The sequence below is a fragment of the Merops nubicus genome, unplaced genomic scaffold (assembly GCF_000691845.1).
Source record: "Merops nubicus isolate BGI_N331 unplaced genomic scaffold, ASM69184v1 scaffold9843, whole genome shotgun sequence".
Taxonomy (NCBI): Eukaryota; Metazoa; Chordata; class Aves; order Coraciiformes; family Meropidae; genus Merops; species Merops nubicus.
In genome coordinates this window covers 22,916-35,943 of record NW_008599732.1, presented here as the reverse complement: position 1 = coordinate 35,943, position 13,028 = coordinate 22,916, and the positions used below count along the sequence as shown (strand labels likewise).

At 41.0% G+C, this 13,028-nt stretch overlaps 1 protein-coding gene across 1 annotated transcript in view; it reads left to right on the top strand.

Moving 5' to 3' along the window:
* The first annotated feature begins 3,840 nt into the window (after positions 1-3,840).
* Positions 3,841-13,028, top strand: part of FAM169A (family with sequence similarity 169, member A) — a 20,354-nt gene continuing 11,166 nt past the window's right edge. Inside the window, exons 1-5 of the mRNA XM_008937500.1 lie at positions 3,841-3,975; positions 7,512-7,611; positions 8,647-8,732; positions 10,110-10,281; positions 11,668-11,847. Of these exons, the coding sequence (XP_008935748.1) occupies positions 3,841-3,975; positions 7,512-7,611; positions 8,647-8,732; positions 10,110-10,281; positions 11,668-11,847 (673 nt within the window). The remainder of the gene's footprint in view (positions 3,976-7,511; positions 7,612-8,646; positions 8,733-10,109; positions 10,282-11,667; positions 11,848-13,028) is intronic.

Sequence of the window (13,028 nt, the reverse complement as noted above, 5' to 3'; positions counted from 1 at the left end):
ATCCATGTGTGAGCTGGAACGTGCATGTACTGTTCATCTCTTTATGCACTTCTAAGGTGAAGTAGGGGTTGCAGCTATAATTAGTAATTAAATCAATATGCGACATTGCCCACATACTCTACATGGTGGGTGTGTTTTTTTTTTTTTTTTTTTTTAACCTTAATGCTTAAGTAATAAAAGGTTTGTGAATAAGGAACTGCCTCAGTTGCACAGGAATGTGTTCGCTCATCCTATTAAATGTGGTTTTTGTTGATGTTCTTGAATTGATTTCTGTTACACTCTGGTGCTGCAGCTGTTCCTAAGAAAGGATATGCTGTTTCTCATGTAGTAGCTTGCATAATGTTGACAAGGGGGAAATTCATCAGATTCCACCTTAAAGAAAATGTTGCTCATGTGGGTTTATTACATACAATCTTTAATACTATTCTGTGAAGTGATATGGTTATAAAGAGTGTAAGATTTATTTTATTTCACTTGAAACATGAACAGAATACTTTGTCTCCTTTAAAAGATAGATTTTGTTCCCCCTTCTGAAGGCACACTTCTAATATGCCTTTTGTATAAATGGCTGTGATGAGTTTGGTTGCTTAAGGCTACATCAGATGTGCTTGGTCAACCTGACTGTTTGCTAACCAATTGGAGTGGTACCCCATGAGCCAGAGCACAGTCCTACAATGTGTGACAAGGATTTGACTTGACAGTTTTACAGTTGTGCAATGCATGGAGGCTTAGAGCTACGAAAGGGGGCATGAGGGACTCTGTGACAGAGACCTGTGCAGTTCCTGTTGTCTCTGCAAGGAAAAATGTGTAATTGTCTTGTCAAAGAAAGCTGAAAAGCTAATTTTCTCCTATATTTCTCTCTTGCATTAGTTGAGACTGGCTAGATGTGGAGCCAACTGTATTTTTACTTTATTATGACACTGTCAAACCAGTTGTGGTTTTGTGACACAAACCTATTAATATATTACTATTGGAAGCCATGTGGTCTCTCTTTGCTAGGTTATTTTGCCTTTCAAAATGAAGACGCTTGCATTTTGGACTGTTAACTGCTTCCTTATGCTCTGCTGTAGGTTGGGGTGGGACATTGTCATTTCATCACCTGTTTAACACTTTTAATGTAATTTGATAGCATTCTGTGTATAGTTACCGATTTCTTCATCAGTGAACTTAGATACTGTGAAATGATATCAACACTGAGACAAATTATATCATACAAATATTTGAGAACTTGCCACTTTATATATCTTATCTGCTGCAATCTACAAACAATAGGTTGTTGTTTAGTAGGGATACTGAGTGTTCTCTTTTGTTCAATCTTGAAGATTGCTCTGTGCGTTTTTTTTTTCTGCGTAACCCATTCTCTATAAGTAATATGAGATGGAAAGTCAGAAATGACTAATAATTGAGCTGGAAGTGTTAATTAACTCAGACAGCTGAACAAGAAGGAGGTGTCTGAATGATTTTGAGGGTAATTCAATTAATTTGTTAATTAGCAGAAAAGAGGTTTTGGCCTTTCTGGCTTATAAGCAAAGATATAGTTGTTGCTTTTATTTTTATAGTGGTGTAGTGTTTGGAACTCAGATAATCTACTGAATTTCTTATTGCATGTTCTCTGCTTTGGTCCAGCATTATTTTCTTCTAAAAAAAATGTCAGGAATTACTACCTAGGGGCTTTCAGTTATAGCTTGTGGCTTGCTTGTCTGTTTGTCATGTAATAACAAAAGCTCAACTCAAATTTTCTGTTATTCTCAGGGTTATCCAAGCACTTAGGTATTTCTTTAATAGTGGATGGGGGTTTCTCCTTTCTGCCAGTGTAAAGAAAATTAAATTTTGCTTTTCATGAGTCTGTATTCCCTTAAAGTGAATTTACCTGGCCTTTTGTGGCTCACCAGATGCTAACGACTCATTCTCTTGTAGGAGCAGTGACATGTAGTCTCACACTTCACCTCTCTTCCTGTCCCTCTTGCAACGTACGTTTATCAGGCTAGTCTGTTCATGTGTGACAGCATCACTGGTGTTTTCCAGAACTGTAATACGAGTGGTTAAACCGTATCTGCCAAAGGTGAGGAGACCAGTAGTGGATGAACTGCTTCCTGGCAGCAGCTTCTCTGGCTGCTGTGTATCGCTGTGGCATTCAAAGGCACCCATGCCTCACCTGTGGCTCTTGAAGTCCCTTCTCTTATGAACAGGAGGAGCAAACACCATTGGCTGGTGCCAGGTGTCTCTTGTCTTCTGCACTGTTAGCAAGAGCAGCACCTGAAAGATGGAAAGAACCAGGTGGAGAATCAAGAGATGCAGCTAAGCATCTGAAAGGGACAGTGGACAATAGTAGGATGAATGAGAGAGACTGGAAGAGAAGGCAGAAGAAAATCCAGATAATAGGTAAGGGGAAGAAATTAGCTGAATTGAGAGGAAGTGTCTATGAGGAATGTGTACCTATATCTAAACAATGGCATTCTTAGAGAGTGCTAGTGTTTTCGTCAGCAGTTTTAAATTACATTCAGCAGTTGTAAATGACAGTGAAGCCACCTCAGTGTGTTTTTCAGTGTTGACAGGGGTAGAAATCCCTTTTGTAGAAGGAGCAGCCTTATCTATTCAAGCAACTTTTTAGTACTATGTTCTGCTGTTAAAAAGTTTTTAAAATACAGACTTTGTAATTGCTAGTGGGTGAGTTGTAATAAAGTTCTCTTGTGTTTGATTTACCTGTATCAGTAGAACACTGAATCGTGGATTTAAGGGAGTGAGCTGGAGATAAAGGAAAAAAATCTTTGGAGACTAGGATTCAAAAGAATTTTATTTATTAGTGTTCTAAAAAGACCCCATAGTGGAGACTAGGAATCATAAATACTCCTTGAAAAGCTTTGTAGATTTTAGGGTTGGGTGATGAGTTCCTGGGAGCTGAGTGAGGCAGATCAAGAGATCCCTGTGTTCTCAAAGTTTGTGGTGTCTCGTGCTTGTGAAAGTTTGCATTGAAGGAGCTGAGGGGTCTGTTTCTGTCTATAGTTGTATAGTCCTGGAAGACACAGTGTATTCCAGGAGGTCTTGTTCATCTTAGTTTGATGCCACTGTGACAACGAAAATTTGAATCTAAGAACTTTCAAGGAGCTGTTGCCACTATAGTTCGTCTTCAGTGCTTTAGTTTTTGTCTTGTCACCTCCTTAAAGTGTCTCTTTAGTCTGTGGGCTCTTGTTTTTAACTAGCTTGTGGCATCTCCTGTTCACAGTTGAAATGCTTTTGGAAATAACCAGCTGGCAGGCACACTAACTGTCCAGTTGTTGAGAGAGACTCTGAACAATGCTTTGGCTTCTTCAGAGATAGATTTATATGTGAAGTCTCAAAAAAACCCAAAAAAACCCCAAAAAAAACCCAAACAAACAAAAAACCAAACACAAACCACAACTCCTCTTTCTTGTTATCTTTTGGGTTGTTTACTTTCTATTTGACTAGCCACTTACTGCTTAATCTGTGACCTTGAAACCAGTAGCTAGGAGGAGATAACTGAGCCTGCCACATCAAGGCAGCATGTCTCTATTGTACGTGGGCTGCAAACTTGACCACCTTTGAGTCTAGGGAGATCTATAGGCTAAACCCATCCATTTCTGCCTATAAGCACAGGTTGGGTTCATGTGTTGTTTTACATGCTGTGGGTTAATAAGCACCATCCTAATTAAATGCCTGGAGCATTTCTCCTTTCTGGCTTGCATCTAGAGGGCTCTAGCTGAGCAGAAGAGGGTGGGTGTCCTGCCGTCTTAGTTACATATTTAGTATAAATATGTGATAAACTGTGCATCATGTCTCTCAGACTACCTACAATAATATTCTTGCTTATTTCTCAAGAGGATGTCATTTCCTGTGGATTTGTTGGACCACTGCAGTCATGAGGACTTGGAGATTTCAGGACAGAACTACTTGTCTAACCTTCGATCTCGGAGTCCAGATGTTCCTGAATTCTTCTTTATGCCAGACCACAGCAAAGTAAGAACCAGCAAATACCTTAGTCACAAGTTTCTTGATGCGCTTGTAGATTTAAAAGTTTTACAGTATGCAGTCCATAACTGTTGAACATAACATAATTATATTATCAAAGCTTTTGTATTTGCTAGATTACTCTTTGTGCATTAACTACTTTCTCCATTCTGTAATTTGGTTTCAGTATGGTCATCAGTGACTATTTACTGCTTCTAGGTGATGGATCTGTATGCGTTAAGTAATTTTTGGTTTTTTAAGCCTTAAAATTTCAACTGAATCAAACTTTTTCCTGGGGATCACTAACTTACACAGTCACAATAATCTATCTTTGTAACTAAAGAGTTTAGGATTTACTGAAGCTGGGTCTTACTGTACCTCACTCCTTCAGTGTTCTTTATGGTTGGGTTCAATTCTTGATCAGCGAGTTTTGCAAATTTTGGAAGCGATTTCTTTTATCTGAAATATTCACAGAATGGTAGGGGTTGGAAGTGACCTGGAGATCATATAGTCCAACTGCCCTGCTAAAGCAGATTAACCTAGAACAGGTTGCACAGGAACACGTCCGGGTGGGTTTTGACAGCCTCCACAGGAGGAGACTCCACAACCTCCCTGGGCAGCCTGTTCCAGTGCTCTGTCAAGAGTAAAGAAATTTTTCCTCCTGTACAGATGGAACCTCCTGTGTTCTAGTTTGTGCCCACTGCCCCTTTTCCTTTTGTGGGGCACCCCTGAAAAGAATCTGGCCTCATCCTCTTGACAGGAGCCCTTTAGATATTTATAAATATTGATAAAATCCCCTCTGTCTTCTCTTCTGCAGGTAAAACAGCCCCAGGTCTCTCAGCCTTTCATCTAAAGAGATGCTCCAGTCCACTAGTCATTATTGTAGCCCTCCACTGGACTTTCACAGTAGTTTCTGTCTCTCTTGAACTTGGGAGGCCAGAACTGGACACAGTGCTCCAGATGTGGCCTCACCAGGGCAGAGTAGAGGGGGAGGAGACCCTCCTGACCTGCTTATAACATTCTTCTTAATGCACCCCAGGACACCATTGGCCTTCTTGGCTACAAAAGCACACTGCTGGCTCATGGTGAACTTGGTTGTCTACCAGGACTCCTAGGTCCTTCTCCTCGGAGCCACTTTCCAGTGGGTCAACCCCTAAACTGTACTGGTATGTGGGATTATTCGTTCCCAGGTGCAGGACCCTGAACTTGCCCTTGTTGAACTTCATTAAGTTTGTCCCCACCTCAACTCTCCAGCTGGACCAGATCTTGCTGATGGCAGCGCAGCCTTCTGGCGTGTCAGCCACTCCTCCCAGTTCTGCATCAGCAGACTTGCTGAGGGTGTGCTCTGTGCATTCATCCAGGTCATTGATGGATACGTTGAACAAGACTGGTCCCAGTACTGACCCCTGGGGAACACCACTAGCTACAGGCCTCCAGCTGGACTCTGTACCACTGATCACAACCCTCTGAGCTCCATTGTTCAGCCAGTTCTCAATCCACCTCGCTGTCCACTCATCTAATCCACACTTCCTGAGCTTCCCTGTGAGGATGTTATGGGAGATGGTGTTGAAAGCCTTGCTTTTATTGCAGTAGGCAACATCCACTGCTTTCCCCTCACCTACCCAGCCAGTCACGCTATCACAGAAGGCTGTCAGGTTGGTCAAGCATGAAGTCCCCTTGGCAAAGCCTGTCTGGTCTGTAATTTTCTGGGTCCTCCTTCTTGCCCTTTTTGAAGACTGGAGTGACATTGGCTTTCTTCCAGTCCTCAGGCACCTCTCTTGTTCTCCATGACCTTTCAGAAATGATGGAGAGTGTTATAGCAACAACATCAGCCAGTTCCTTAAGCACTTGTGGGTGCATCCCATCAGAGCACATGTGGGTGTCCAGCTTGCCTAAATGACCTCTAACCCAATCCTTCTCAACCAAAGAAGAGTCTTCCTTTCTCCTGACTCTCTTAGCTCCAGAGTATGAGATTCCTGAGGACTGGCCTTAAAAGTAAAGACAGAAGGAAATAAGGCATTTGGCAACTCTGCCTTTGTGGTGTCCTCTGTCACCAGGGCTCCCTCCCCTCTTTTAGTGGCAGGCACACATTTTCCCTTGTCTTCCTTTTCCTACCAATGTACTTGAAGCCATTCTTGTCTTTTACATCATTTGCCAGTTTTAATACCAAGAGGGCCTTAGCCTTCCTTGTTGCATCCCTACATATTCTGTTGGCATTCCTATGTTCCTTTTGAGTGGCAGCCTCTTTTTCCACATACTGTAAACTTCCTTCTTCCATTTGAGTTTTTCCAGAAGCTCCTTGCTCATCTGTGAAGGTCTTCTCCCTTCTTTGCTTGATTTCTTACTCAAAGGTGTATACTCATCTTGACCTTGGGGGAAGTGCTGCTTGAATATTAACCAGCTTTCTTGGGCTCCACTACCTTCTAGAGGCATGGATTCCTCCAAGTACGTCTTTGAAGAGGTTGGTTATCACCAGTGCTCTGCAGGAGCCTTCTGGGCTATGTTTTCCTTCCAGCAAACATGCCCTGCTGTTGTTGGGAGTTCTAGCAGAGATTGGCTGTGACACTTTGTTTTAAACACCCTTTGCATGACCTCTTGTTGATCAGTGTTAGTTTTGTCTAGATGAATGTGTCTCTTAGAAGTACTACAGATAAAAGCAAAGATGTGTATGGTTTTAATGAAAACTAAGTGAGCTGTGGAGGATTCTCTGTGGGAGCAAAAGTTCAGTGCTGCAGATTCCTTGTCAGAATCAGTCTTGTGAGTACTTGCCTGCATTTCTACAGGTGCTGTATGCGTAATTATTTATTTGTATTAACGTCCTTATTTGTGGCATAGTGTATCCTAATCTTCTTAGAACAGGTAAGCAAGTCTATTTACCACACCATTAATGTCTGTGTAGTTTTTATACATGAATTAAATATTGAAAACCTGTGAATTTCAGTATCAAAATGCATTTCCACAAAGTCACTCAAATCCTGAGAAGTGGATTGATTTGACCCTTCTTATACTGTTCTTGAGGGGAAATCAAGCAGATAACTTTGGAACTTCTAAAATGTGTGCAAATTAAGGGAAGAAAAGCCTTTTGAATCCAGCCTTCCCACTGCAGCACATTAGGGCTCCTGTTAACAAACAGTAGTTCTGCTATGCCAGTTTATTTCTGTGCTCGACTGCCTGCCTTATTCTGCTGTTGGCTTTGACAGCTTGCATAGGTGGGACAGACGAAGCGAACATGCTGCTGGCTCTTTGGGCAGCTTACTTCACTTGGGCACATTAATGCAAACTGCTGACAGCACAAAGCTGAAACAGTGTAAATTACTGTAGCTAAATCTGCCAGAGCCTGAAAGTCGCAGCTCTTCATAATGCAGTTTGTCTTTAGGAGGAAATATTTGAAGTAAGGCCTGGGTTCTGATGTTTGTCCTTACAGTTAACTGTTAAATACTTGGTTTTCAATATTTGTCTTCCTCACTCTGCTAAACATTCTCTGTGTATTTTACTAATGTGGCTTTAGCGAGAGTCTGCTGAAGTATTGTATGTTCTTGTTTCAGATTCCTATTAGTTTGACAACTGTGGGCTTCGTGCCTCTTTATGGTGAAGATCTGACACACAAAGTTCTTGCTTTGTTTGCACCACAGGACCTGTTCACAGGTTTCATTTTAAGTTTTTAATCTCTGTGTTGCTGTTTCTTTTCTATGACAAACATGTAACCCAGCCTGTGCTCATTCCACGCTAGTGTAGCTCATCACTTTGCCACTTTTGCGTTTGTTGTTCACTGTGTTCTTGTTCCCATACTATTATTTTTGTTGTGGGGTCAATATACAGGTGATAGATAGAATTTTGCATGCTAATCAGAGTAGAACTGGACTCACTGAATTTGAAAGATACATAGCAAAATAACATGGTGCTTGTCTGAATCAAAGTATAAATGTGTATCTCTTAACCTCACCTCTCCAAAAGGAGTTTACTGAGCATTCATAGAATCCATTAATTTCACCATGAATTTAGATGCTCTTTATTAGCAGTGATTGATGAGCATCAAGTATAAATTTCTTTAGCTTTAGATCCTAACATAGCTCCGGCTAAGATGACATCTTACTGGTCTTTGGGTTGTTTTTCCTCCATTTCTCCCTTTCCTTTCAGTCTTCATGTTTACTTCTCATTCTGTTTAATGCCATGTATATTGCTGAGTTTGCCGCAAATGCCCATAGATCAAACTCATCCTGATTGGCAATCACATGACCATCAGCCTTTTGACATTCATCTGACTCGCTAAAACTAGTGCAGTTTAATCAGTATCCATTAGCAGCCCAAACCCAAAGTACCTGTTTGAATGAGACTCTTGGTAGGCCCAGTTTTTAGTGGAAGGATGTGCTAGAGCACAGTGGTGAAGGGTAATTCTTCCTTCTGAAAAAACAGTTCCTGTGTGTCACACTGCACAAAATCTGTGATTTTATTGTTCTCAGCTTGCACACAAGTTTTGGACTAGGGAGCATTTCATATGGTGGGGTGTGGAGCACCACGTTTGTTGTGCTAAAGCAGTGAGAGCTGCGTTAATATAGTGCCAACCAGAAGATGCTTAGCTGGGTTATGACAATGTTATTCCTAATTGTTTAGCAGCTTTAATGAATGTTTCTTTTGGAACGGTAAGAATAACTAACGTTATTTCCCCTTGTTTCTTTCAAGCTGTAGCCCTGTATCTTGCTGACCGGTGGTGGTCAATTGATGACATTGTGAGAACATCTATCCATGCTAGACAGGGGCTTCATCAGGTAAAGCGCTCCAACATTCACCTAGCAATTGTTCTTATCCTTCCAAGATAATGGCCAGTAATGCCAAATAGCTAGTGTGTGAGATGTTAACACGTTTTTGTTTCCTTCAGAAATGAGTTGGCTATCTCGAGTCAAAATAAGGGTCAATAGGAATAGAGAAATAGGTACTAGGGGGAAGGCAACTTGATTGTGAAGATACTGTCTAGAGCAAGAGTGATCGTCATATGTAAGCTATTCAGAGGTTAATGATGTTAAGAGTTTTTTTCTTTAGAACATCATATGTCTGGTTGTGCTGAAATGTCTTAGAGTGGTGCATTGTATCATAGCAGTACCTATTGGTCTTATCAGGAGACTAGTAAGCTAAAGATAGTGTTTGGAACCTGTTTGGTAGAGGTGAGGTGGAGCTTGCGGCTTGCAGTGGCAATATATGAGGTATGGGAAAGTAAGTTGCCTGGTACCTGTTTTATTGCTCATCCTTCACCTTTGTTACCATTACTGACACCTATGTTCTTTCCCCAGACTGGAAATTTGTATTTTTCCAGAAGTGTAATTTATATCTGCTCATAGAATTTGGGCACTCATCTTTGGTTGTGTTGGTTTTTGTTTTTTTTTTTTAATTTACTCTAAAGAATTTGGCACCTAGTTTTGCTTTCATATACTTCTTACTGGTAGGATGGTGTTTAAATTGGGGAAGCTAAATCTTTTACTGGCATGGTAGGTGAGATTCTGGGCATTGGGAAGATCATCGTCCTTCATTCTTCCTTAGGTAGGGTAGTGGTGAACTTAAATTTCATATGTAAAAGGAATCCTGCAGGATAGAGGAAAGGGTATTGAGTTCTTAGTTTCATGCCACAGGAACTGTTTAACTGGTTCTTCCACTGCATCATGTCCTGTTGTCTGCCACTCTATCAACAGTGATTGAGTGTGCCAAGTCCTGCTACCCTGTAAGGCTCATCATTTCTTCTTTGTAGAACTCCAGTTTTCCTGCTACCCTGGGAATTCTAAGGCTGGTGTACTGCTGTTGTGTTTGGTGAATATTTCTTAAACACAAAAATAGTTTTGAGTTAAAATAAAACATTTGCCCCATTACCCCACTCCAAGTACTTCTGTCAACTTTTAACCATGGGTTTGGGAGTGACACTGAAGTCATGAAATCTCCTCTCTCTGTGGTAGTGCTTTATACTTACCCTATTGCTATGCCTTCTGAGCACTTCCTTGCCCTCAAACAAACCCCAGAGCATCATCCTGCTTTAGCACTTACAGCTTCTCTTCACTCCACCTGCAGCTGCGCTAACTGGCAACTTTGAAAAATAGGGTCCCTGATGTGTGAGTATTAACTCCTCTGGCCACCCTGTAAAACGTTCTTTGTTTCCTTAGGTGAAGTCTCTTGGAGAGAGGGTGGTTCTCTATGTGCTGAATCGAATCATCTATCGGACACAGGAAATGGGAAGAAATGACACCCCGTTTCTTTGTCACGGGAGCAATGCCTATGCCAAGATCCTGTGGCAAGGAGGAGAGGCTATTGCGTTCTATTCTGTTAAACCTAGAGGTAAACCCTTTGAGTATTATTGGCTTTGTGGGGATTGGGGGTGAGAGATAGGAACCTTTTTGAAGAATATTGTATTTGGTAGACTCTACAACCCTTGCAGGCCTGATGAGTCGGTGTTTTCCTGAAATTGTAAGAGGTCAAACTGCTGTTAAAATTTCTAGCTTAAGTACTTCCATGCTTTAGTAATCTAAGGAAGTTCTTGTATTTTATACAATATGAAGAAATCTACTTAAAAACTGTAGGAACGAGATAAACCTGAAAGATTTCTTTAGTTTTCTTTTTCTGTATAACAGCTGTGTACAGTTGGATTGGGCTATGCTTGTGTTGTTGGTGTTTGGTGGGGGTTTTTTGGGGTTGTGGTTTTTTTTTTTTTTTTTGACCTGGCTTCAGGTGCAGATAGATATCTTGTTATCTGAAATGATTGTAGATTTAGATGTCATTAATGTTTAAATGTTCTATAGCATGGCAGCATGGAAACTTTGGTCACAGGCATAAGATCCAGCTACACCTGGTGATAACAAAAATACGCTACCCTTCCTTTCACACATGCATTCCCATAGGTAACAACTGAGCTGGCAGCTTTAGCTTATTAATGTTACAGACTGTGTTTGTGTGTGTGTGGTCCTCTTTGGCCTCATCAGAGGAAAGGCGTAGTTCATTCTGACTCACAAAGTGAGGGCTGGAAAATGAATTGGGTAGTGGATGAGCTATCTTAATGCCATCCCTTTGTCACCTCTGAGTCCATACCTACCTACCCTTTGAATCCTCTGATACTGAAGTACCTATATATTGTGACAGTCTGTTTTGTCTTTTGTCTAATTATGGATAATGTGTTGTTTATGGGAGTGTTCCAGTGTCAAGTGTCCTAGGATTGTTTTGTGGTTTCATTAAAAAAAAAAAAAAAATTGTTTCAGTCTGAACTGAATTACAGTCTTTATAATTGTCCTGAGGAACGATGTAATGTACATAAAAGTGCAATTCAAGGATTTTATGGTCTCCTTTTCTCTCCTCCCTCTTTCAGCTTAATTTTTAGTGTAGTTTTCCTATGGAATTGTATAGTGAGATTTCAAAGTGAACCCTTCCTCTGTATCTCTGCTATTTTTTTCTGGTACTACAGACTTTTTCCAACATATTAATTTATTGATATATCTTGGCAACATTATGAAGCTTGCCCAAACAGCCAATGGATGGGTGATGACAATTATTTTTAATGAACACTATAAATTATTTTTATAATTTCAGATAAAATTTTATGTCTCTGACATTGTGTCATTTGCTATAATTTTTATAAACTATGAAATTTTTATTTGAATAAGCTAAAATCCATGCTGCAGCATGTCAGTGCTGAAGTACTGATGTGTATTTTTTCCCCTCTTACTATTTCAGGAAGTGTTTGTAGATCTTATCTTGGTCAGAATTATAAGTTGTCAGTTCTAGACACAATGTTTGTAAGGAAGCAGCATCATGGAAGAGGCTGTGGGCTACTCATGTTGGAAGACTTTGTGGATTCCTTTACTGAAAGGCCTCTTGGCCTACGATACCCGATGTCAGCCCTCATGTACACAGGCAAGCTCTTTAATTTACTGCTCTGATCTTTGTGCTTTCTTTACATGTCCAAATGAATACTGTTATTCAAGCCCCATGTTTGTGGCTACATCCTCGGTTTCTGTGTTGAGTGTTCTGCTTTTAGGAAGGCTAAAAAAAAAAATGATTCAAGATGAATTAGCTACTGATTATTTTTGGTTTTATTCCTCTACATGAGATGAGATTATTTGATCTCCATTGGCTTTCTGCTGCTGAGAAGTTCACTGCTGTGCCCCTCCGCCAAGACTAGAATCAGCTGAGGTGTTTGTGTGAGGTGTCTGTGTGTGCTCTAATTTATATCTTCTTTGTAGCACCTTTTTGTTGCTCACACCTAAGCCTTACAAGGTCGTTTAATTCACGCTTTCTCAGAACTTCTGGTCAGATGGACATACTAGGCTGTGTTTTAAGTTGGATATAAGAAGGCATAGCTCTAACATACAAGGAAGACACTTAAAGCTCTTCCATTAGCAGCCTAATGTCATTCAGGAAAAAAATATACACATTATGGAAATGATGCTGCTTGGGACTGTATTCAGGCAAGAAGCATATTTCTGGTGCCCTGTTTCTCAATGCTTGTCCTACTCTTAGGCCATCTACCAGGCATCCTTCCATAAACACTTTTCATCTGGCCTTATCTGCTGGAAATGTTCTGCTTTTCCAAGTACCACTGCCTCTTGTTAGATCTAATGAGATGTGGTTTGTTAGGCTTCAACCAGCAAACTGTCTAGAGCACTATTTAATGATGAATCCATTTTTCTGGGCAAGGAATAATAATGTGCTTGGATTTGCGAGCTCTGCTCTGCTCCCTTGTCCCTGAGGGCAGTTTCCCAGGGGGCCCTGCTGACTAACTCGTTGAACAGCTGGAATTTTCCTTTTTTAACATCCAGGGTCCTAACTTTACCCTTCACCTGACCCATGTCCCTCAGGACTGTGAACTCCACCAAGTGTGATCATTGCAGCCCAGTCTGCCTCCAATCTTGATGTCGCCAATTAGCTCACCTATGTTGGTGACCATCAGGTCCAGTACCTCATCCCCTCTGGTAGGCCTGTTACCTGGCTTAAGACATTATCCTCACTGCATTCCAGGAGTCTCCTGGACTGCCCACAGGTCACCGTGCTATTTTTCTAGCAGATGTTGGGGTGGTTGAAAGTCCTTCAGCAGG